Source organism: Aythya fuligula, chromosome 12 (assembly GCF_009819795.1).
Source record: "Aythya fuligula isolate bAytFul2 chromosome 12, bAytFul2.pri, whole genome shotgun sequence".
NCBI classification, from domain to species: Eukaryota; Metazoa; Chordata; class Aves; order Anseriformes; family Anatidae; genus Aythya; species Aythya fuligula.
Window position 1 is genome coordinate 10,648,318 of NC_045570.1, and position 25,544 is coordinate 10,673,861.

At 43.1% G+C, this 25,544-nt stretch overlaps 2 protein-coding genes across 4 annotated transcripts in view; both read left to right on the top strand.

Moving 5' to 3' along the window:
* Positions 1-5,597, top strand: part of WDR88 (WD repeat domain 88) — a 41,004-nt gene extending 35,407 nt beyond the window's left edge. Inside the window, exon 18 of the mRNA XM_032195786.1 lies at positions 5,563-5,597. The gene's annotated coding sequence lies outside the window, so the exon portion shown is untranslated. The remainder of the gene's footprint in view (positions 1-5,562) is intronic.
* LRP3 (LDL receptor related protein 3) lies at positions 701-24,048 on the top strand. Of its 3 annotated transcripts, none has more exons than XM_032195478.1 (7): positions 701-788; positions 5,563-5,610; positions 11,447-11,585; positions 19,233-19,441; positions 19,713-20,799; positions 21,709-21,841; positions 22,737-24,048. In XM_032195478.1, exons 1-7 carry the CDS (start codon positions 722-724, stop codon positions 23,547-23,549), a joined length of 2,496 nt encoding a protein of 831 aa, XP_032051369.1. In that variant the 5' UTR covers positions 701-721; the 3' UTR covers positions 23,550-24,048. The 3 variants fall into 3 exon arrangements, with proteins under 3 accessions (XP_032051369.1, XP_032051370.1, XP_032051371.1); XM_032195479.1 differs by lacking the exon at positions 701-788 and adding an exon at positions 2,068-2,115; XM_032195480.1 differs by lacking the exon at positions 701-788 and adding an exon at positions 4,270-4,288.
* The last annotated feature ends 1,496 nt before the right edge of the window (positions 24,049-25,544 follow it).

The window sequence follows — 25,544 nt, forward strand, 5'->3', positions numbered from 1 at the left end:
CGCTGTACGCCCAGCTCCCCTCAGTTTCGCCCCCGGCAGGCCGGGACCAGCCCTCTCCGAGGGGGGCACTGCCGCCCCGGGGGCAGCTCGGCGAGGCAAGGCCGGGCCGCGCCGCCTCAGCGCGGCTCGGGGCCGCTCCCCCGGCAGGGGGGCCCGGCGGGGCGCTGCCTCACAGCCCCCCGTGAGCCGGGGGGGGGCTCGCCATGCCCCCGGGCGCCTCGGCGGCGCGGAGCGGGCTGAGGCGGGGGCCGCGGGTGGCTGACAGGAAACCCGGCGCTGCGCGGGCGGGCTCGGCCCTCGCCTTCCCTTCCGCCGCGGGCCGCGCTCCGCCTGCCGGCGGCCCCTCAGGTGTGCGCGGCGCGGCGCGGGGCAGAGCGGAGCGGGGCGGGGCGGTGCAGCTCAGCGCGGCGCTCCCCGAGCCCTCCGGCCCGGCCGCCGTTACCGCCGCCGCCTCCCGGCGGGCCCGTCACGTGGGGCGGCGGCGCTGCCGCTGCGGTCCGTCCTCCTCCACCTGCCCCGCAGCGCCGGCCGCGGCCATGGGGCTGCGGCGGGAGGCGCCCGCCCCACTGCCGGCTCCCCGGGCGGCGCGGCGGGCCGGCCCCGCCGGCGGCTCGGCGTAGAGGAGAGGAGAGGAGGGAGCGGAGCTGCCGCGGTTCCCCCCCCCCTCCCTCTCCCCGCTCCCCGCCGCGCTGAAGGGCAGGCAGGCAGGCGGCGACCCGCCATGGAGAAGGCAGCGGCCGCGGAGCTCCGGCAGGGCGCGCTGGTGCCGCTCACCGCCATCTGCCTGGGTGAGTGAGGGAGGGAGGGAGCGAGTCAGCGGCGGGGCAGGGCCGGCAGCGGGGCGCTGGGGGCAGGCGGCACCTGCGGGGTGCGGGGAGCACAGGGGGTCGCGTCAGCGTGTGTCCCCCTCCCCGTGTCCCCGTCCCCGCTCCCCGCAGGGACTCGGGTCCCTCCCGCCGTGCCCTCGGCCGCGGAGCCCCGCGCGGCGCTTCAGAAAAAAATACCCAAAAAGTTTAGGCTGCGCCGGTGCCTCCCGCAGGCTGGAACCGCAGCAAGGCGGTGTTGCCCTCGCCCCCTGCCGCGCTCCGCTCCCCTCCTGCCCTCCCGGCCGCTCGCAGCGCTCCCCGCCGAGCAGGTGGCGAGCGGCGGCGCGGGCAGACGGCTCCCGGGCTGGCAGCCCCTGCCGGCACCCGGGGGGGTCGGTCCTAGGCTGGAAGCGTTGAAGCCTGCGGCTGGAAGCAGCCGAGAGGCCGCCCGGAGGCACCAGGGCCGGGCACGAAGCGGGAGCTGCTGGAGCGCTCCGCTCCTGCCCCAGGTTCTGCTGAAGCGCAGCGGGGCCGGGGCTGCCCGCGGCTCTGCCGGCTGCTGGCTCCGACAAACTGCCACGGCTCGTGGAGAAAGATGTGCGAAACCCGCTGCTGTTTGCTAAGAAAGCGGATAAAGTTCCTTTGTGATAATCCCCAGGATAGGTGGTGGTGTCCCTTATGTAAACTATCAGAAATGGGTGTCCGTGGCTGGGCTGCTCACTCTGGTCTTGTACAAGTTCTCTTTGACATCAGTGCTTGCCTCGGGAAAGGCAGAAAGTTAAAAGCTGCTCTGGTTACTTCAAATATGTCTATTTTGACTAACGGAAGTACAACCTAAAAAGCTATCTGAACTACTAAGTTTGAACAGGGGCTGTAGCTGCTGTTACTTTTCTGCAGAGGCTTAAAGGGATGTCAGAAATGTGTGCAGCATGAGGGTAACGCCTGCTGTACTGTTTATGCAAAGTTAAAGGAAAGATAAAAGTTTCAGCCAGTTCTCTGAATGTCTTGGGTGGCTTTTCTTTCTTGTGGCTCGGTCAGACCTTTGTTAAAGCTTTTGTTATTTAACAGGAATAGCACAATTGTTCTAAAAATGAGTAAGATATGATTATTGAAGATCATGTGAATTCTAGAGTTCGAGTGAGAGAGCGCTTCTTGTACTTAGCAGTGGGTAATGTGCAGTTGAAAGTTTGCTAGATTTCTGCTTTCTATGACTTCTAGAATTTCACTGTCTGGCTCTTCTTTTCAGCTGGAATGCTTTATTCCTATTCCTTGCACAACTGACAGTAGTGGAAGTTGAGAAACATGAGAGGTGGGAAGCTTGTCAGGTATTCTTCAGCCAAACCTTAGAATATAATGCTGCCGCTTTAACTATGTTGTGTTTTACTTCCTGCTTGTCTGTCCCTTCTAGTCATCTTTACTTTTTTACTTTTTTTTTTTTTTTTTTTACTTTACTTTCAGTTCCTGCCTTCTTGCTTCTTCAGCCCCACTTTACTTTACTTTTTGTTCTCCCGGAGGCTTTATGTGCTGTTTGGTGTCTGCATAAATGCGCTGCCACTGACCATTGCTATGTGTGACCTCAGCTGTTCACCGCTGCTCCAGACAGGGGAACTGGGTTTGTTGCAACTGTTCTTCCGTAAGGCCATTTCATTTCTCATTCTTGAGAAATTCTGGAGGGCATAGAAAGTTACCTAACAGGGAAATGATCAAAACACCAATGTCAATGTCTCTCCTTCTGCTTGTGGGAAAAGACAGGTAGCTGACATTTTGTTCAGAGGCGCCAAGATGCAAATTTCTCTTCTGGTACAAATTAACTGCTTTCCCAGCTGAAAACTTCGCCCTGACAATTACTTAGCAATCCAAATGAACAGCACAGTTAGTTTCCTATGTGGAGCTCAAGCCAGCTGAAGTGCTTTTGTTCTTTTCTGGCTTTCCCGTAATTCTACTAAACTGTTACGAAAAAGAGCACCTAGAAAACTTTCTGGCATTCCCCTGGTCTCTCACTGGCTTTGTATTGATGGGATTTTGATTTGACAAGAGGTGAGAAAACCAGCAGGGAATGGCTGTTCTTTCTTTTGGGCCTCTGAGAGCTTCAGAAGATGCTGGTTACAGTGCTTGTGCAATTTGCATAGATGGTCTTGAGTGAGACCGAGAGCGAGGAAAGCAGATGTTGGGGAAAGTGCCTGATGTGAAAGACCTTTATTCTGAAGAACTGTTCTTGACTGCTGGCTCCTTAGTGTAAAGGAACTTGAAAATGGAAGGAAACTTGCAGTGACAGCCAGTAGATGTTTTGTATTTGCATAGGTGAAAGAGCGTTTCTGGGGGGTGTCTTTTTTTAGTTGTGTGCCGGGCCTGGTGTGCAGTGCTGTCTGTAACTCTGTCTTGCTGGTGGTAAACCAGAGCTGCTTGTTTAACGGTGCTCAGAAGAAAGTACCATGGCTCTGAGTCATCTGGTTCCGCTCTGTCAGGCCCTTGTCTTCATGCTGCTTATTTCCATTTAAAGGGCAGTGGCGGCCTTGGTCAGGCTTGTGAGGGAGTCTCTGCTTGGGAGCTCGTGTTCTGTTACCTTGGGGAGGTTCGGGTAGGAAACGTGGAAAGGCTGCAGAGTGCCACTAACAGCCCCTGGCATTCCCATGCCTCTCACACAGTCCCTTCAGTCCTGGCTGTTAACAGTTCTGCCGAGTGTATTCCTTTACCTTCTTTGGAGCAAAATATTTTAATTTTCATAAAATCAAATTAGCGACTTAACCACTGGTTAATTTATTCTCAGCCTTTATGACTAAATTACTATGGTTACAGGAGTAGCGGCGCTTTAATACCGCGTGAGGAAGCCGTGTGTTGCTTTTACTGCTGCGATCCCAGGTCTGTCACGTGTGGACTTGCAGCTTTGTCACGGAGCAGGAACCCGGGACAGGGCTGGGGATCGCTCCTGGGTGCGCTCGCTGACCTGCCGGAGCGAGCTGGCGCTGCGAAACAAAGGAAATAATTACATAGCACGTTGTCATGATCGTGTAACAAATGTTGCTGTGCATTAATTATGCAATAAAATCAGTGCTATTAAGGTCCTTTGAACATAGTGTTAATGCTTATTAGCACAAATCTGCAGCTTGAGCCTGGTTCTTCTCAAGCCACAGCATACACATGCTGTTGTTCAGCTGCTGTCCTTCCCTTGTGTGCTGCTAAAAAGCTCCTCCATCCTGCAGCTGTTTAGAAGGAGCTCCCCTTGCATATGTGGTGATGCCCCCTTGTCAGTAACGTTGTTCCTGTGTGAAGGGCGGTGCTGGGAGCAGTTGTTCTCTGCTCTGTAGGGCCTGGCCTCGGCTGAGGTGTGCAGCAGTCTGCATGCCTGGGAAGTCCCTGCCTGCATGGGGCTCTTGGAGCTCTGGCTTTGGAAAGGAAAAATTGTGGACATCCAGGTGTAAGGCATGGCACAAGTGCTGTAGGCATCTCAGCTGCTGGAATTTGCTAACAGATCAAGTCCACAAGTGAGTGAAAGCTGCATCAGGACAACTCGCAGTGGCAAGCTGAGGGTTGGTTTTAGCTTTTCCACTTCCAGCCCTTGAGCACTAGGTACTGCCTTTCTCCCGTGCTGGTTTAAGTCCTACCAGAAGGTGGTCGGAGCAAGGCTCATTGTCTTGTGATGTTTGGGCAGTGTCTAAGACAATGGGGCCTGTATTCAGGCATGCTGCTCTGGTACATAAATAGTATTAATTGCCAGTAGCTTCCCATTGACTGTTGGAAACAGGGCCAGTTTCTGTTCCTAGTTTCTCCTATTGTTCATTTTTTAATGATTTTTTTTTTCCTAAATGCTTGCTGACAGATCAGCTATAGAAGGATTTAGGACTTAACACATGCAAAATAAAGCCAAAGGGTGTGCCTGGCTGAGATGTTGTGAATTAAGTTTTGGTAACCTTTTAAACCTTTCTAATTTGCTTTAACGTTTGTCGTGTTATTAATAAGCTGTCTGTGTAGATTACGGAACGCTGCTGCGATGAGAGCAGTTAGTGAAGTGCACTGTAATCATTAGAGAAGTGCCTTGAAGAATATATGGGGAAACTCTATGGAAGTACATCTTAATATTGAAAAAAAAATTTGGCAATAGCCCCTCTTATCAGATCACTCTGATGATATATATATATTGTGAGAGGAGACATCAGAGGAAAGAGTATTTAGAGACTAATTTGTAAGTCAGATGTGCACTGTAAGCACCACCTTATCCTATTTTGATTTTGCCAGTGGACCTTTTGGAAAACTTCATTGCTGTTGATTAGACAAGTTATTCATATTAGCTTTTTCAGCTTATTTTCAAGGTGACATTTACCTAAGAGGAACAAACTTTGCTTTATTCAGAGGGGATGTATTTAAAAGTAACAAGCTCGTTAATTATTTTCCAGCATTTAAGCAGGTAAAGCAACTAGCTGTGATTATGAATGTTTTAGTGTAATTGTTCTTCTGTCTTCCCCAATTCATAAAAAACAAAACAATTCCACAGAAGACAAGAGAGAAGATTGGCAGTTGTTTCTGTTGGTAACATATTTGATGGGTACTAAACTAACATTGTGTGTTGCCTTTTTATAGCCACAGTGAAGGATAGGAGTTGATTTATGTGAATTCTCCGTGTAGATAAGCTACGTTCTTTTTGGAAGACTGCAATATATTTGTATTAGCGCTGCAGCAAACACTTAGAAATGGTTGACTACTAACTGCCACCCTGTGCCACTGGAACCTGTATAAACATTATTTTTCTGTCTTTACACAGTGAATCTCTTCTTGACTGGGAAAATAGAGAGTGCTGTTACCTCATTAGGTAAGACATACTTTTCTTATTTGTGTTTATTGTTCTTTTGAAGTTGTAACTGTTTCTTTGCCATGTTAAGAGGCCTTTAAACAAAACAGTATGACCTTTGTTTGAGAGAGAGTAACAGTGACATTTTAGGAAGCTCAGAACTTTGAAGTCTTGCTGGACTGGTTATTGGACTCCATCGGTGTCACCATGCTAGAAAAAACTCTTAAGCTTGAGGCAAAGGTCACAGTACGTGCTGATTTGTTTAGGGAAAAATCTGTGTTTAGGAAACATGCCTGGGAATATCAAGCTGGGGACAGTGGCCCATTCCCTGAGGAGCTAAAACCAGAATGTTAAAAATGTCTCATCTCAGAGTGGAAATTCAGCCAGAATCATGGCACTGAGTGTAATTTTCTTCTCCATAGCAGTACTGGGGCTTGCTGACATAACTGCTGCATTACAGTCAGGATCCTCTTAGTGGTAAGGGCCCTCTTGTGCCTGTCAATCCACAGTCACGTTGTTAGATGTACTTTATACCCAAAGAGGTTGTGACTTAAATTAAAACAGAATAACCAAATATGGGAAATAGGAGGAAAGGAAATGGGAAAACAAAAATAATTGTAAGGCAGTGGTTTGATTGATGTGGGAATTGGAGCATGCCAGTCAACATGGGGGTTTGAGAGAAGATTTAAATTGGGAAAGAGTAGTAATTTTGTGAGTAGGTGACTTCCTTTGGCTTAGCTTGGGGGGACCTTGATGCACCACATAGGACATTTATTGTTTACAACACTGTATTTCCATTCCTTCATTGGAAGGAGTCCAGAATGTAACCTGTGTCCCAGTCCATTCTGCCTGAGTTGTTCTTTGCTTTGCATGGAGTTTGGCATCCCTTGGCTGCATGGTATATGGGTTTATGAAGTGTAACTTGAGTAATTACACAGTGTCTGACCTAGGCTGGTGATCCTACCTCAACCTGAAATCTGTAACACTTCACTCAGTGGGCACTAATGCTTTCTAATGCTGTTCTTTTGCTAGAAACAGAGTTGTAACGTTTCCCTTTTATTCTTTTAAGTATAGGAAAACCTTAGAGTACTGTAGCCTTCATGTTTTCTTGTCCTGATACAGCTTTGAGTTACTCTGTCTCTTGGCAGTGTAACTGGAGCAGGGTGAAAAATGATCATAAGAGGTCATTGCAACAGTGTGATGTGATGATTCATGTCCAGCTTCTCTTACCTGTGCAGTGGAGGATAACGGGTTAGAATGGTACAGCTGTAAGGCAGATAACCCTGTTGGGAATCCTCTTGCAGGGGGTGTTCCTCAGGAGCCCTGATAAAAGTGGGGAGGGATATTTGCTGTCCTAAACGTGCCCTGACGAAGCAGCTATTACAGATTTGATCTCTAGAGTAAGGCATAGCAATGTTTCTCTTCAGAAAGCTAGTAATAGCAGCAGTAATGAGTTCTGCAGAGCACGGGCCGAGCCACCATCTCAGCTGCATTGTACAATGACTTCAAGCCATTAAAGCCGCTGCTGCTGCTGGAAGGGAGCAGCCCTCCCACTGCGTCCCCCTCCCCAAGCTCAAGGTGAGCCAGCTGAGCCTGTAGGACCAGCGGAGCGCCTGCTCGGGTTTTGTCAGACCAGCGAGTTGAACCCTCGGGCTTTGCCTTCGCTGGTTCTGGGCCTGGGGCCAGCAGCAGCCGGCTGTGAGACTGGATGAACGAAGGGGAGTCTTCCTTCAGGCCTTTCTGTCCACAGGTGAAAGGGGGCTGTGTTAAGCATCGTGTGCAAACACTCCTTGAGGGAGGACTCAGAGAACTTGGGGAGTGTTTTCTGCCAGCCTTGAGGCAGCTACCAAGGAGGCGTTTGTTGCCAAATGTTAATTTTCCAGAGAAGGTTCCTTGTGGCAGGTGCAAACCATCCCTTATCCTGGAGCAGATGGTTGGGCTGTGTCATCTGTGACTGGGGCAGACCCTGGGCCATCACAGAAGGGTGCAGAACGGCAGGATTTATTTTCTGCTGGGGTCATCTGAAAATTTATTCCTGCTCAGCTTAGTAACCCCAGCACAAACTGTGCTGTCCTCTGGTGCAGTTCAACGTCTGTTCTGTTATAGTTGCTTTTGCAAAAAATAAGAGCGATGTTATTCATGTAATGTTATGGAAACTTTCTTGGAAGTTTTTAGTAGCAAGAATTAGTGGCATATTTAACTAGCAGGGGGAATTTACTGCTGTTTACAGTATAAGAAATCCATTTAATCATTACAGAAAGAGCCTCATTAAGATTTATGTCTGCCTGACGGAAACTCTGAACTCAAACCTCTTCTGGCATTGAAAGGTTGTGTTTGTTTATTTGTTTTTTTTTTTTTTTTTAAATCTATAAAAGATTCATTATTGTTTGTCTTCAGAATACATATATTTTTAAAAACCACCTCAGTAGGATTTTGGTGAGTTGGTTTGTGTGTCCAGGGATTGGTATTTTCTTGCATTACGCTTTTTCAATACTCCAGAACGTGGAAAACATGAGCTGTTTTGGGCTTTCTGTAATCTGGGTTTTCAGTTTGTTTCTAGGTTTGTGCATAAAGACACAAACATTTGTTGCAAAAAAGTTGTCACTGTTCTTGTTGTGCATTGCCACTGATAAGACCTTCCGAATCCAGGAGAGTGCCTTTCTATTTAGAGACTTCCCTTTTCCTTTAGATGTTTTGGCAGTTTGAAAAGACTTTTGTTCAGTTCCCTTAAGGTATCCCACTGTCATGCTGAAGCCCAGCGTACTAACACAATAGTTCACGCAGGTATGTGGTTCTCTGTGCTTCGTGACCAGGAACTGAGAAGGGAATTGAGGCTCCTGCATTGACACTGAAACCCCAACAGTATGAAAACGTGCCCTTGTGGTTTTTCTGTTTTCGTGCCGGCACTGAAGGCTTTGTTTAGTGCAGGTTTTTCTTTCAAAATAAACTTGTCACTTACGTAGGTGAAAGAACAGCTGCTCTAAAGCAGCGTGCGAATGCTTCACCTTGTCTACCACACAGCAGTCTGCACACAAGGAGGAAAGAGGCAGAGACAAATCGTTAGGAAGGAGATCTATTGATCTATTGCAAATGCCATAGTGATGAGCATTGATGGGAAATGAGAGGCATCGAAGGCATATGGCAAATGAAGTGAGGTTTGCGTAGACAGAATAGTAGTTCTCTGTGTGTTTGCCCTCCCCGGTTTGTCCCAGTAGGTTCAGGGGACTATGCACACATCCTTAAAGTAGTGTGAGTATGCTTTGGCAGTGTGAATTAAGGTTAGTGGTCCATTCAAATGAGGAGTTTTCATGGGAGCAAAACAGTTGTCCTTTTAATTTTGTGCAGGGTGAGTCTGAAATGCTTGTGTGTCGGAAGGGTAAAACCATGAGAAGATACTGAGCAACAACAACCACTGCCGGATGAACCGCCCAAAGTGGTGTGAGTGCAGCCCTCACCATGCTCATGGCTGTAGATTTTCACAGCTACAACGCTGCTGTTAAAATGGAAAATCTTTTTGCTTTATCTGTTCTTCTTTTCATGTCCCATGTTTGTAGCAGATGTGCAGAGTTAGTAAGAAAAAGTGTTTCTCACTGAGAAACTGTCATGTTGCATCAGATCCACCGCTTAGGAATTAGGGAACTGTACATTGCTGCAAAAGAAAAAGCTGCTCATGACATTCCTTAAGAAAATCTGGGATGTGTCAAATAACTGTTGGTCTTTGTAAATGCCTTCTAGAGCCGAGGAGCAAGTATTTAGGAAATAAAGGCTCTGCTAAACTGCAGTGATGAATGTGAGTGAAGGTGCTTGTGTGGAGTCACCAGTGTGTCGATGGCACCTCCTCAGATAGAAGCTAAAATGAGCTTTGTGTAGCTCTTGGTTTTTGTTCTCTGCTCTGATGCATACACTGTCAGCACAGGCTATTAATCCAGAGCAGTGGTTGGTACAAGGGGAACAGAAATATTTGCAAAGCTGTGCTGGAAGCCTTTGGATATAGTGCTGCGTGGTGTGTTTGTTCTCTTGGCTTTGTGCATACCGTCTCCTTCCCATTGAGAAGTTCTGGTAAGCTGGCAGTTATGAAATGCAGTCTTCCAGCTCCTTTATGTGGTTGCTAGCTCTAGGTCCTCGCATGCTGCTACGATATGTTTATGCAGTGACAAGTGTGTGGAGGAGCACATTTAAAGGCCTGAGTAGGCTGATGTGGTGTGTGTAATGAAACAGATCAAGAATGGTAGTTGAAAAATCCCGTGGATCTTAGATTTGCTTTTATAATTCTGTAATTGCATCTTGGTGTTTTGTCAGTGTCTAGTGTGGAGCCTCTCTGGTTTTAGATATGTGCTAACAAAGATTTTCTTGTATTTTTTGTAAGTGTTTTACTGCAAAATATTTGTTTGGAAAATAGCTGTTTACTTGTGTCTATGTATTCTGTAAGTTTCTGTGGTCTTTGAAACTAGGAGGAATTATGTACATACGTTTCAGTGGAATGCCCTGCTTGGAGGGTGAAAATAATGGCTTTTCATATCTTTTGCCTCAGGTAGATTACTCACCTCATGCTTTTTATATTCCTGTGGCTCTCACTTCAAAAGTGCTTACTGTGAACAAACAGAATAGTGCCAAGCACGGCTTTACCAGGGGGCATGCTGCAGCCGGGCCCTGGCCCCATCCCCAGCTGGGCGCTCTGCAGGCAGCCCTGCACCTGCCTCCACTGCAGCCGAGCGGCTCTGCCAGCACAGCTTCACCCCATCCCTTCAGGGCAGCTGATCCTGGTCCTGGCTGTGGATCAAAAATGATGTGTTTGTGGCTGAATTTTTAGCAATGCTGTGAGTCTCTGATTTGTGGCGTGGTGTGTTCTCTGTGTTGTGTGTCCTCAAACACGATGTGTGTGTGCCTGAGGGAACTTCAGGTGTAGGCATCCTTTTCTTTGTTGGCACCTTTTACATCTGTGAGAAATGGAACTTGTCAAAAATTGGAATATTATGCTGCAATCCACAAGTCATGCTCTAGATAGTCATTTGATTTAAAAATAGTTTTAAAAATATATTTGGAGAAGGTTCAGAATAGCTATTGCATTACACAGAATTTCCCTGCTTGTAGTCTACTGAGAGTACATCTTCCCAGCAGAAGAGCTTTCCCTCTTGTCCTTGGAACATTTCACTTTCATTTTTGAATCGCTTAATTACAAATTATTAGTATTTGATGTAGCTTTAATTGGTCTGCTCTTTTCCATAGGAGGATCTGAAAGGACTTTGAAAATATAGAGCTTTATTTAGCCCTTTTTGCTACTTTCCCTGTCTGGAAAACTTCTGCTATCTGTGGGAGTTCAGAAAGAATTTAGAGTACTGAGGAATTCTCAATGAAAACATTTGACGTCAGAGTCGAGTTTACACTTTTTCTTCTTTTGCTGGGGATTTTTTTAACCATTACAAAGTCTTTGGGTCTGTCTGCTAGGAGAATGAATGATGCTGCCAGGAACAGGGTATAGGAAAAGGAGCTTCTAGGTATTTACACCGACTGTGGATCTTCTCCAGTCGGTGAGTGTCATACCCAGGCTTTTGGGAGCTGGTTAGAAGGATTTCTGTGTTACATCCTCTTGGCAGATCCATGCAGTAATATTGATTTTAGCCTTTGGTAGATTCACACAAGGTTATTGATTGATCTTGCATTGAAATACAGGTTATGCTTACCTGTGCTTCAAGTGGGTGTCTTAATTAAAAATTGGGGCAGGGAAGAAAGTAGTAAAAGGATGAAACTATTGACTCTCATTTGTCTGCAATCCCCAGAAATTGATGAAAGCTCTTGTAGTAATGGGAGTTGTTGATTAGGTGAAGCATTAATAATATTTTTTCCTCCTTATTAACAGCTGCTTGCAGTGGAGAACTTGAACAGCACACAGAGAGACGGGGAGTCATTTATAGTCCTTCCTGGCCACTAAACTATCCTCCAGGTGTAAACTGCAGCTGGTACATTCAAGGAGATCGAGGAGACATGATAACAATCAGGTATGTTTTGTGATATTCTGTATGGATAACAGATTGCTTTGCTGAAATGAAAGAGCGTGAGTTCTTATCTGATACACCAATATCAGAGTGTTTGTCAGAGCTACTGAATGCTTGAAGGATGGAATCTGTACTTGATCACACTGGAGCATGGTTGCACATTGAGCACCTCCATTTCAGAAATGCTCCACTATCTTGTTTCTGTAGGTTACTCCTGACATCCATTATTATATATGCAAATCATTCGTAGTCTTCTAATTTATTTATCTGCACAATACCTGTGTGAGATTTCATCCACCTCTGATAGATGAGGAGATGGGAAACGTGATATATTTACTCACATTAAGTAGTCACCTTTCTCTTCATTGCCTATAAATAGGAATAGGTGAAGGATATGAAATCTGGAGCAGCCTCAGCGGGGTGTGGTATTAAGAATCTTAGTTCAGTGGGTTATTTAAGATTCTTAGAGCAAAAAATGGCCTTTTCTGTAATGTCTTGAAATGCCACTGTATTTAATTGTCAGATGAAGATGATCATTACGTATTGTTACTTGTTAACCAGAAGACACATGCTTTTTTGCTTAATATTTATTTCCAACAGAATTAACTAATAGTTAACATTGGTGGCACAATTTTAGCCCTTTCTATAAAAATGCTGTTCAGAAAAGATTAGAATGTATTACAAATGGTTTGTTAAGAATTTTTAGGCTATAATATAAGCATAGTGTGAATTTGTTTAGTTTCATTGGGCTAATTGTAGTATCCTTCTCAAACCAAGAATGGCTTATTAAAAAAAAAAAAAAAACTAGGAAAGGTTTTTTGTTTGATTTTTTTTAGTACTGTTGTATTTGACACCATCTGCTCATTCTTTGCTCAGCTGCTTAAAAGGACTGCAAACCTCTTCAACTGCAGATGCTCAGCAATTAAAAACAAATCTGCCACAGATGGAATAATAGGAGGGCTCCACCATCCGTAGTTCAAAATAGGAACTACTCATCAAAAGTAAGGAAGTAGATACCTGCCAGCATTTGAGATCCATAAATAGAAACACGCTTTTAAACCCCATTAAATTGTATTGGACTTGGGGAATTTGTTTCAAAGCAGAGATTGTTGGAAGCTCTGAGGAAGCATACAAATGAGACACAGGACTTGGCTCTGGAGAATAGTACTGCATTTTATGCTATGAAAACGTCTCATAGCTCCCAGTTAGAATTAGGATTCTCTTCTGCAAGTGTGGATGTGGTAGAAGCTAAAAAATTGAAGGAAAGCAAGATGAGGAAACTGGTAATAAAGCATACACAGTTTGAATGTGTGCAGCAGCAATAAGGTTTTGAAAGATTTCTTTTTAATGGGTTTGTTTTCTGTCAGTGGATACACAGCCATATCCTGCCCTCATATGCACACGCAAACAATGGGAGCTATGTGTTTACATCCTAGGGAGTAGTTTGCCTTGTGGGTAGCAGACGTGTTGTAGTGCTACGTTTCTGACTATAAATGTACTTGGAATGACTCACTCCAGTATATGAAATGCAAAACGTTAGAGCATCTGAGGATTTCTTTAGAAGGATATAGCCCTCATAACGCCAAGGACGTAAAAGCAGGAGCTGACTTCCCTAAGCTAGCATGATACAGGCAAACTGGGAAGCAGGGTTCAAATGCAAACATTTTTTTCCTCTTGGGGAATGCTATGCTTCTTGTCACAGCAGTGTGCTGATAGGAGCATAAAAGAGTAGCTTTTCTAATTTTCCTAGGAAAATCAAACACATTTTATGTGATAAGATCTGCATTTTGACAGGTTGTTTAAAAATAATAAAAAAGCAAAAAAAGCAAGCTACCGCCTTTTGTGTTGTGTTATACTGAATGCATTTCCCTTGATCTTGAATTCTCATTGACGGTAAGACAGCAATGTTATATAAGCAGCATATTTGGGATACAGCAGGAGTCACTAAGAGATAAAATTGCAGCTGAAAGTAGTTGTGATTTCTAAAACATTTGCAGTCAGTGGTCATTTTTTATAAACCTGTTATTCAGCAGCTTTTAATAGAACAGTACCCAGATCTAGATGTGGATGTAAGATGCTGTCATCTGCAGACATGTGTCCTTTAGAAGCTTAGTTAATATCTGCCTTTCATGTTTGTATTGATTTTCTTCATATCCTCACATTTCCATGCTTACTGTTTTGCTTTATAGTTTACTTTTTTTGAATCCTTGTGAGAGTCTTCACAGGAACAGGAAATATGTTTTCTCTTGTTTTTATCTCTGTTAATTCTGCACATTTCCCTACTTTCTTCCAAGTGTGTGTGTTTGATGGAATCATGCTGTAGAGATCAGAGAATTAGCGTGTAGCTACTATTTTTAGCATTATATTGTGTCACTTTATATTCAGGTAAACAGTCTACTAGTTACTGTTTTGGAAACTACTCAATTTTTATCTAATTTTCTCTAGTTTTAGGTCTTATTTTCACAGGGGACTACATAAAATCATGTAAGATGAGACAAAGATACCATATGCAGTAACTACCTTTTCGGACCGTCCTTTACAGGCTTTATATGTGTATGTTTCCTCACATCTGAGAAAAGGATTGTTTTTGTTTAGCATTTGATTCTTGCAATTAGCACAGATGTGGGCACAGTATAAGTGAATTGCTTTTTATTATAGAAATTTATGGGACTGAGAGTAAAATGTGCTCCGTGTTCAGAATTCAGGGTAAGAGTAATGAGAAGTGATCTACTTAGTGACCCACTCAAGCTGTTTCTTAGTAATTGAGGGGGGAGATCACCTTTGCTGCTTTCAATTCAGTGATTTGCATCATTGGCTTTGGAAAAAATACCATCTGAGCTTCAGATTCTGAGTAAAACCAGGGCCTGTACTTGTAAAGGCTTGATGGTCTGTATTTATGCGATGAATTCAAGGGACTGCTTTGTGTTTTACTTACTGAACCCACAGTGTTTCAGAGTTTGACATTAGTGGGAAAAACTCATGACAGCCATGTATTTAATTAAGTTGCATGGGCTCAGCTTTTTGAAGAAAAACAGCCTGTGTCTCCTGCCCGAGGTTACACGATTGGTGCTTGGGAGTGGGGAGCAGAATAGAGCTTTCCTGACTTCCAGGGCCTTGTGCTTCAGTGGTTAAGCAGAAGTTTTTAATGAGCCAATTAAGTCATCAGTTGTTCACAGTCTGCACTTGCTGTGAGAGGTTGGCAAATAGAAGTAACTTTTCTTGCTTAATTGGCCAGTCTGTTTTATTTTGGGACTGAGCTCTACTGATCTACCCATAATATTTATTCTCCAATTTTTTAATGAGTTCAGAGGGCCAAATCGGACTTCTTTCTTGTTTCTACTTTCATTCAGATTTTACAGCTGCTGAGCCTTCAGCAGTTTACAGTTTTTTGTTCATATTTATGGTCATCCCATGCGTGTCTTTTTACAGTTAAGAGTACTTTTTTTCCCAGCTTTAATCTGTAGTTGCTCATGCTTAAATTACTAAGAGTTGTAGGAAATTCCTTGCATTATTTATAGAAGTACTTTCCTTTTTCTAGCTGCTATTGCTCCTTTTAGTGTAGATGGCAAAAAAAGCTTAGCTTTGTTTAGCATTAGTTTTGCAGGTGACGTGTTTTTTTTCTTTCTTACAGAGCATAAATGACTATTTATGATAAGTTGGTTTAGTGAAATTCTTTTCAGAAATGTACAAATACTTGACAGTTAATAGGAAAATATAATTGTAGGCTACTGTTGCTGCATTTGAGTATATTTGTAGGCCGGATCTGATAAGCAACCAGTCCTGTAATTCACTGTAAGTTCCTGAGTCCTGCTCAGTGTGGGAGGTAACCTTTTTTCAGTAACATACTACTGAAAGAGAAATGAGGTGATTTTACCTATTTCTGCCACTCTGTAAAAGCAGATTGTGCTATTTGTCAGTTCACATTGAGTTGTTCTGATACTCAGGGTTTGAATAATCCCAATGTTTAATGGACTATTCTTGTACTTCTGTATACAATTTTTTTTTTTTTAAAGGAATTAGGTACAGAAGAGATTTTCTCCCTTACTTCTACTCTACACCATCAATCATTCAACTGCTGGGCTGATCCTTTTGGCAGAAAAATTTGCATTACAGTTTGAGAGAGTTCAACTGAATAAGTAAATGTTCCCGTGCTCTATTTTGTGGGTAGCAGGATTAAATTATTCTTCAGGAGACTGTAACAGCAGCACTAGATCTAATTACAGATGATGAAAGAAGTGGAGTAGCAGAGGTTGAATGCATGATTCAGAACTCTTAGGTAAAATAAATCAGTGAGCTATTTAATGTCAGATTAATATGGGAGAAACTTCTGACACAAAACCTTGTTGCAAATGGGTTATAAAGTGAAAACCAATTTGCTATATTTCTACATGCACTCATTTGTATACATGTTGTTTCATATTTTGTCATAAAGGAGTGTTTTTTCTTGGGAGGTTGGTTGATGGCTCATTCAAATATATTATGTTTTTAGACTTGCATGAAATCACCGTCAATTTAGACGGGGCAAAATTGGCTTCCATTGACAACAATATAACTTAAAAGGATGCTGGTGCAAAATTGTTATAGAGTCACAATGCCTTAATCAAAGAACAAGTTGTTCAAATAAGTCTCTTGATTATAGTCTGTGTGAAGTAGAACAATTGTTTTGACTTTGCTTTTGCCCTCAGAAATTTTGTAACTGCTATGGCATCTATTGTATATAAAACTTTACATCGAAACTAGAACATATTTCAGAGAAATTGCATTTATTCAATGGTGTTTCTAACTTCTAGGCACCGTTGTGTTTAAGGTAAGAACCTTAAAAAAGGTTCTTAAGGTAAGAACCTTAGAAAAGTGCTTTTAGAAACTTTTAGGAAAAGGTCATTCTTGTGAATAATTTGTATCACCGTTTTTTTGAATACCAAGACATTTGTTTCAGTAACTCATGCATTGCTCTGTGTTGGTGTTTTCAGAGCGGCTGTTAAAGGTGTTACCTTCTTGCATGTATATTCTGCCTCATCACCCATGTACTCAGGTGGTTTTGTGGCTAAAGCTTGGATTTCTGAGTGGAGAAGTTTGGGATTCTGTTCTGAATCTCAGATCCACAGCTGATGCTCAGGAAAATCAGTTATCCTCTATATGCTTGTGCTTTTACTTTAGAAAGTTTATTCTTCGTCCTCACCTCTTCCTTACCCTTCGTAATAAACTGTCCTTCTCCTTTATTAGCAGTGTACAATACGATGTTCTCAAGGTGCAAACAGATGTATTGTTAATTATTTACAAATACAAGCTCTTCAGATATATTGCTCATTTGCAAAAGAGACTGTGAACAAGGCATGCCAGTGTAGCTGACTTTTTTTTCTTCCTTATCGTGAATCTTAGAAGTGCTAATCCTTTTCTTTTTGTTCTAGGAAAAAGGCCCACATTTTAAGATGCAAACAACTTCTTATATAGGCAAATTCTCCTCTGGGTTTGATGGATACTTAACTGCAAAAAGTAAAAGTAGCTCTTTTCAGCAGAGTGGTGAAAATGAGTGAGCTGTGAGACCTGGCAGGAGTGCTGGGAGCTGGGCAGGGTAGGAGAACAAATTGTTTAGCTCTGTAAGGTTGTTCCTGGTACATTTGAAATCTCTATAGAAGATCAAAAGATGTAGTAAATGATCTTATTTGTCTTGCACAAGCATGAGTTTTTCTGGTTATTCCCCCACCCACCCAGTTGTGAGTTTCCATTACTTGATTTGATGAGTGACTGACTGTTCCCTTTACTTACAAATTTTGTTGGGAAGATAGATATTTCTAATACTCGCCAAAGAAGTCTTTATGAGAAGAAAACCCTACAAATAATTCTCCAAGTGAATGATAGAAACCCTTCTTGATAACGAAATAAGTTAAAGAAAGTGAAACCAGTGTGGTAGCTCATTAATACTGTCTCAAATCTCTTGCAAAAGACTTGAAGTGCAAAGCAGTAGTTTCACAGCTGCTTTGTGTAACTCCTTTTCATGCTATGGTGCCAGTTTGTACACTTGATCATTAAGAAGCTTTTGCAGAACGCCTGGGACAGAGGTGTTCTTTAGTTTACCTTTACGTGGTTGAATAATTCAATCTTTTTATTCTGACTGTTGTCATCTAAAACTTCCTTGCAAAATCTGCTGATTTCAAAAGCTTGATGAGATTCCCACAGTACTTAATACTTTGCTATAAGCAATATTTCTTCCAAGTTGGGAATGTACATAGAGCACGATGGAAGAAAAAGAGTTAGCAAAGAGGAAGGACAGATCTGTGTCTGACAAGCTGTTGGGACATCTTTTAATTTAACACTTTCAGGGCTCTCTTACTTGGCATTCTAATCCTGATAACTTTTCTTTGTGCAGTTTTCAAGTTGGTATGTTTTGGCAGAACCTTCAGGTGTGTGTAGGCTGGAACTCCTGCTTAAATGAATTAATGAACTGCCTAGATCACACAGTTGCTGTTCTTTCCCTTTCACCATCAAAGAGCAAGATCTGGGAGGCATATACAGCCTTTTGTACATACCCCGTGATAACAGAAAATTATCATCTGTTTATCTTTTTCAAATAATTCCTCTTCTATGTTTGTGAGAAATCCTTTGTGGAAGAAGATCCCTATTTCATAGTAGCTTTTCAGTTTTTCTGATTTTCTGTCCAGGTGTTTGTACCAAGTATGCACAGGCTTCTACTAAGTTAATTGTGTGTAGCTGAGTTTGGTGAAAGGAACAAAATACATTTCTAAGTGTCCTGAACAGTGTGCCCTTTCATAATGAGCTGTGCTTCTCTGTGCAAAGCTATTGCCACTGCAGATTACTGAATGCAAATGTAATCTGTTCCATCAGACTGAACAAATACCCCGTGTGGTTCCTGAGCTACAGGTTAGGGAGCATTATTTGTTTGTGTTCGGTGTTCTGCAAACAGTTGGGCACCTCGTTGCCCTAGGTAAGCTGCTATTGATTAGCCATTGGGCTTGGGTCAGCAGAAGAGGTGGATGCTTGACTCTGAGAGGTTATAGGCTCAATCCCTCTGCGTTTGCATTCCCAGAAAGGGAATATTTTTGTCTGAAATAATTGTAAATAATGGTAGTGTTAGAGAGACTTTGTTCCATCTGTGCTGCTTGCTGTCCTCATCTCTTCTTGTCTTCTCCCTGCTTAACCACAGCTTGGAAAATTGATTTCTGACTCACTTCTTTGTCCCTTTAGGGTTTTTTGTACTGCTCCCTATTGCTCTTTTTCCAAGACAGTAGTTTCCCATTTCATTCCATTGTTTAATAGATTTTAAGGTCAGAAAAAAACTGAAATGATTTAGTCTGCCTTCCATACAATGTATTTTGGACTTCTGCTTTTACTTGGATTGGTGTTTTAGGAAGCAGTTTTGTTTAAGGGCTCTGAGTGGAAGAGGATTAATCCTTTCAGCTTTTGGAGCCACGTGGCATGCAGTTTATGCCATTGAGATGTGTGCTTTTCCAAACTGGGGGAATTTGAGTGCTATGTTTATATGTACTCAAGATGTTGTAGGTGTTTCATTATGTTTGAATGTGATTTCTTTATGTCAGCTTGGTGCAGAAACTCAATTGGTACTGTCTGTTTTTTTTTCCTCTGTTTAGGTTGTTCCAAATTTTGTTACTTGTTTTCTTTTGTTCCCAACAGTTTTAAGAATTTTGATTTGGAAGACTCTCAGAAATGTGCAGTAGACTGGCTGATGATTGGCCCATCTTCCAAGAGAGAGGAGTACAAAGTGTGTGGATCTTCCATCCCTCCATCTTTCATCTCTGCAAGGGATCATGTTTGGATATTTTTTCACTCAGATGCATCAAGCTCAGGACAGGCTCAGGGATTTCGCCTTTCTTATATTAGAGGTAAAACCTTACAGTTTTGTTGGCTTCACTTACGCTCCCTCTGGTAAAATTTGAAGACAGTAGTGTTTTTTGTTAACAAGATTTGCATGCCAATCTTGATGACTGTTAGCAAGGAAACATTAATTTTTCCACTTAGACTTCAGGAACGCTGTTAAAAGCTGCTGGCCTGACCGACTGATTTGTGACACATGGGTGTAGATTTTAAAAAGTGACATCAGATGGTACCAAAAGTTTCGATACTGACTTTTTTTTTCCTTGTCTTCTTTCACAGGAAAGATCGGTCAGGCTGTGTGCCAGTCAGATGAATTCCACTGCACAAACGGAAAGTGTATTCCCAGTACTTGGAAGTGTAATTCCATGGATGAGTGCGGGGATAACTCAGATGAGAGGAACTGCACTGTCCCTCCGACAGAGCCTCCATCCAGCATCTGTCCCTCAGGAACATTCCAGTGCAGCGTAGCCCACTCCACCAAGTGCTTGATGAATGAGCTGAGGTGTAATTCCGTTAAGGACTGCAGTGACGGTTCAGATGAAGACAATTGTCCTGATCTTTCCTGTGGCAAAAGGCTGGGTAATTTTTATGGATCTTTTGCTTCCCCAGACTTATTCCGTGCTGATCACAGCAGGTCAGACCTTCGTTGCACATGGTACGTGGACACACAAGATAATCGGCATGTTTTGTTGCAGTTTGACTTACAGTTAGGCTACAATGACTACGTAAAGGTGTATGATGGCATTGGAGAGAGAGGTGATAAATTATTGCAAACATTTTCGTATCACAACAACAGGCATTCGGTGAGCGTGGAGTCATCAAAGGGCCAGCTCACTGTCTCGTATCATGCCCGCTCCAAGAGCACTGGTCACGGGTTCAATGCAACCTATCAGGTGAAAGGCTATTGCCTCCCTTGGGAACACCCCTGTGGAAGTGATGAGGAGTGTTTCACGGACAAGCAGCATTGTGATGGCTGGTGGCACTGTCCAAATGGCAAAGATGAGGAGAACTGTCCAGCTTGCCAGAAGAATGAGTACCCATGTGAAGGAAACAGTGGGCTTTGCTACTCAATACTTGACCGCTGTAATAACCAAAAGAACTGCCCAGATGGCTCAGATGAAAAAAACTGCTTTTCTTGCCAGCCAGGAAACTTCCATTGTGGTACAAATCTGTGCATCTTTGAGACTTGGCGCTGTGATGGCCAAGAAGACTGCCAGGATGGAAGTGATGAACATAACTGCCTGGTGATCGTTCCCAGGAAGGTCATCACAGCTGCTCTGATTGGCAGTCTGGTTTGTGGCCTGCTGCTGGTGATAGCACTGGGTTGTGCATTTAAATTGTACTCTCTGAGGACCAGGGAATACAGGTAAGCATCTTGTTTTTATGATGCTTTAGTAGCTGAGTTTGTTTTTTTTTTTTTTTTTTTTTACTTTCAAAGAAAAGAAAGTCAATTGTTAACCAGGAAAATTCTGTGAAATCAATCTGAGAAACTGATGACAATTAAGTAGTAGTCACCACATTAGGCTTAGGGAAGAGTAGTCAAGATTTTCAGAAGTAGGGGAATATCAGCTCTTTTGTCATCTATGGGAAATATGTGTTCATAGTGCAGCCTGGCAGAACCTGAATCTAAAACAAATCAAAACTGTTCTGAGAAATTTCCTTCCCCTGCCTGTGCCCGTGTTTTGTATGTTTGTGCAACAGTGGTTTTGCCCTTTGGGAGAAAGTCGTAAGGGGCTTTCTGATGCCTGTCTCTCATCACATGCACCAGCTTTGTGCCATGCTGCTGACAACATCAGTGTTTTCAGCACAGTGTGCTTTTTGTTCTTTCCTGATCAAATGTGCCTGATGAAGGAGCTGGAAAAAGCCACCATGCTATGTTGGGAACCTCTGGACCTCAGTTCTGGCATGACAGCCACAGGTCTGCAGCTGCAGGCCTGCCCATTCTGTGTGCTTGTTCCAGTGCTAAATGTTGTATTTTCCAAAAATAACCTTTGGGTCCTAGCTGAACAAGTTAACTCTTTTACTGGTGTATGTTTTCCTATATGGAAAACCTACAGTTACCACAGACTTCAAACCGGGACTGTACTGAAGTGTTAACACTATTCCTTTTGTTTATTTTATCATCCTGATAAGATTGTCACAGAACCCAGATAAAGGTTTGCCTTTTAGCTGCTATTTTGAAGCACTCTGCGCTGTTTCTGTGCATTAACGTGAGGGGAGGCAGGACAAACTGACTGCTCTTCTTTCTTTTTCCCCATTGTGTTTTCATTGCCAGAGCATTTGAGACACAGATGACACGACTCGAAGCAGAGTTTGTGCGGCGAGAAGCTCCACCTTCCTATGGGCAGTTGATTGCACAAGGGCTCATCCCCCCAGTTGAAGACTTCCCTGTGTACAATGCATCACAAGTACGGAGACATGAGTACCAAAGAATTTAGCAGTAGCCAAACTACTATAAATTAGACAGAATTGACCTGCAAGTGTTTTCTTTGAATAGGAATGAAGCTATGCTCATTATATGGAAGTGCTCTTACAAAAATGCATGTTTTACTTTGAGGTGAAGAATCACGGTTGCATATCTTGGTGCTGTGGGTAGTTTTGAACACATTAAATGTGTTTGCTAGGGAACAGCAGTGAGATAAGGACATGATGTTTTGCTGTATATCGAGAATGAACCAGAGATGGAGGTCAGAAAGTCAACAGAAGAAAAGGCTTTCCATGCTGAAAATGTAAAACTGTCTGAAGTGTTAAGAAAGTAGGTCTCTAGCAGTATTTTGGGGAAATTCTGCACTTATTTTTCACTTAGAAATACATTAAACTGGGAAACCATTACATTATATTTCACTGCTGATTTCTCAAGAATCTTCTTTGCCTTGTCAAAAGTAACCCACTGTGATTCAGTTCCTAGATAGTACAGTTCCTAGTGCACCTGTAGTTTGTTAATAAGTTGTAGAAGTATTTGAGTTAGTCTGTCTTCTCTGTTGTTGTCATCAGGTTTTGAGAATCCTCTGCTTATTGCTGATGACAGAGGACTTGGTGGCTGTAGTCTGGTTCTTTGGTGGTGATCTGATAGCAGGTGTGGAGCATTTTGCTGAGGCAAACAAGTAAAGATTAAACTCATTACGGACACTCTTTGAGGAAGAGTGTTTTGGTAGAGGCAGAGCACTGTTAATGGTTCATTTAAAATATAAATTTAACCAGGATGCATGTGGATCAAGCCTGAGAATTCTGGTAAGATATTAGTGAACAAGCTTTAGGAGAAGTCTTCTGAGTGTGTGTGAAATCAGTTTCTGTTTGTTACAGGCCTCTGTGCTGCAGAACATCCGAACAGCCATGAGGAGACAGATGAGACGTCACTCATCAAGACGAAGCTCATCTCGGCGGCGCCTTGGCCGACTCTGGAACAGACTCTTCCACAGACCTCGGGTGAGAGGACAGATCCCACTCCTGACACCTGCCCGCACTTCACAGACTACACTGGGTGATGGAATCATTAACCATGCTGAAGGGACTACCAGGAGTCCTCCACCTTCACCCGAGGGACCTAATTTACAGGCAGATGCCCATGGCCATGCCAGGGGCCTACAAGAAGCTGGATGTAGCAGCTTGCAGCCAGAGACTGAAATCACAGAGCCATCACCTTCAAATGTCTTACCTAATACTTGCACAGCTGTACACACAGAGCCTGAGACTGGACACGCTGATAAATCTTTAGGTGCTGAGACCTCTGGCAGTGAGCTTAAGCAGCCCAGTAAAGTGGATTCAGGAAAGGCTTTCAGAGATCCTTTGTCTGAAAATGTTACAGAAACGATCCATGGCGGGTCAGCATCCAGGAGGACTGTCCCTGAGGGCAGTAATTTAAGTAGAAGTCAACCATTGAGTGAAGAGCCATGTAGGTTACCCTTAAAAAAGTGGGAGTCTGCTTATTCAGACAGCCCTGTGAATGTTCATATCCAAGTGGAAGGACAAAACCGGTGTTGCCCTAATTCTCATCGGGAGGAGCCTTTGGGTATTCATGCGGCTTGTTGCCATTCTGTGGAAGTGCCAATGTTAGAGTCCTCTACCCCCCTCTCTGAAGTCAATACAAGTGATGATGAATCTTTACTTGTTTGCTAATAAAGTCTTTTGTTTTGGCCCTGTAAACTTTGTAACTTCATTGTTTATATGACAGTGCACTTTGATTTTAGGTGGTCAGTGCTCTCAACTTTGCCTGTCAAAACCAGTGTGCTTTAATCCCCAGGGAGTACAATGCAGGACTAAATGGGACAGGTTTCTGTCTTTGTTGCTATTCCTGAAACTCCAGTGGGGCAGAAGTAGGCCAGTATGTGATGTCAGGGGCTAGGAGAGCTAGAATGTGCCATTGCAGGTTGGAGGCATCTCCATCCTCTTATTTCTTCTGTGTTTTTATTCACTTTGCATTCAGGGAATTTGTGTTTCTTTGCTTTTCAAGTGGTCTTACTGAAATCAGCGCTCTGTTGGAACCTGGGGCAGGCACCAGATGTGACTGAGTACTATACAAGAAATAACGTCGTCTTTTTAGACATCATAATTTAACTAAAGTTTAATAGTTTTAATTAAAAATATTTAGAAGGTAATAAAATGCTTTGTAACTCCCTCTTCATAGAAGTTTGTTTCCTTTGCCCCCTTCCAAAATGTTTTTTGATGGCCATATGTACCTTAAAGTATCCACTAAAACCAAAGTTTCTATATAGAGTATGCAGAATATCAGGTTTCCTATCTGCTATGACTGTAGTAAGAAATCAGCAGTGTTCAGTACAAGTGGAGTTCTTTGAACCCCATTTGCAGCAATATTTATTTATGTAGTCATACATTCATAGCAATGTTGTGAAGGTTGAAGAATTGTTTGCTTTCTCCTTGCCCTCTTTTTCCCCTCCTCTCTTCTGTCCTGTTTTCAGGGACTTTTATGATTTATATCACTTTGGTTATACCCTGAAGGTTACTGAGGCTTCACAGCTCCTGTTGGCCACAATAGGAAGCACTGAACACTTGGTAACTGTCAACATCAGACTCTTTATTTTGTGATAAATTCTGCTTCACAAGTTTGCTTATAAATCTGTTACCTAGGTGCAACTGTATATTTTTAAGAGGATTTTAGAAGTTTGCTTTTTTTTTTTTCTTTTAAGAACTGAAATAGGTCAGTGCCAGTTTCAAAGCTGACACTGTGTGGATTGTATGCTTCTTTAAACTGGTGCCTTTTTCTTTTTTAGAGTGCAATTAGGAGCAAACAAATTATTTACTTGGAAGAAGGGTGACATTGATTAATCAGGAGTGACCTGGTACAGGATGACAGCTGGTTATGGTGTGATAGTTTGGCCTCTCTGCGATGGATAGGATGCAGCCATGAATTGGTGTTGGCCACGCTTCCCCATACCCTTACAGGAGCTCTGCTTCAATCCCTGGTGAGGTAGTGACAAACTAAAATGCTATATATAGCAATTAACAAGCAAGTTATTGCTGCTGCTCCCCTGTAAATATGAGTGCTCTGATGCCTGTTTATTGCTGTAGGAATTCAAGTTGCCCAAAATTAATAACTGAACTTGTAAAGCTGAGGTAGACTTTGGCATCTGAATAAGTGGGCTCTGCTGTCCACAGATCCTCCTGGCTGCAGCAACACACAGTCTTTTGCTGTGAACAGTTCAGTTTACATTGAAATGTCAAAGATGTTTTTCTTTTAAATGGGCTATATTTTGCCCTGAATCTTTTGCTAAGAACTCCCCTTGGGAGTGCCTTAAAACAAGGAATAGGACTTCGGCTTCATCAAAAAGTAATGTGGGAGAATTAAATTGGAGTGATTTTTTTTTCTTCAGTTGCAAATTGGTTTCTGGTCTGTGTGTCCAGAGGCAGAAGATTCAAAGTCTTTAAGAGCATAGAAGGGATTGTGGCAAAATGCATAATGAGTAAGAGTTGTAGTTACATTAAATAAGTACTGCTAACTCATTTTTTTCCAAGTGCTTTTGTGATCAGAATTCATTTCATCAAGGGAAATGAAGCTTTGAAAGATATTTTAACAACATAGCATTTGTAAACATTTCAGGTGCGTTCCACCTTTGCAAGGCCATGTACTGTATACTGTAGCCATCACACTGCCAG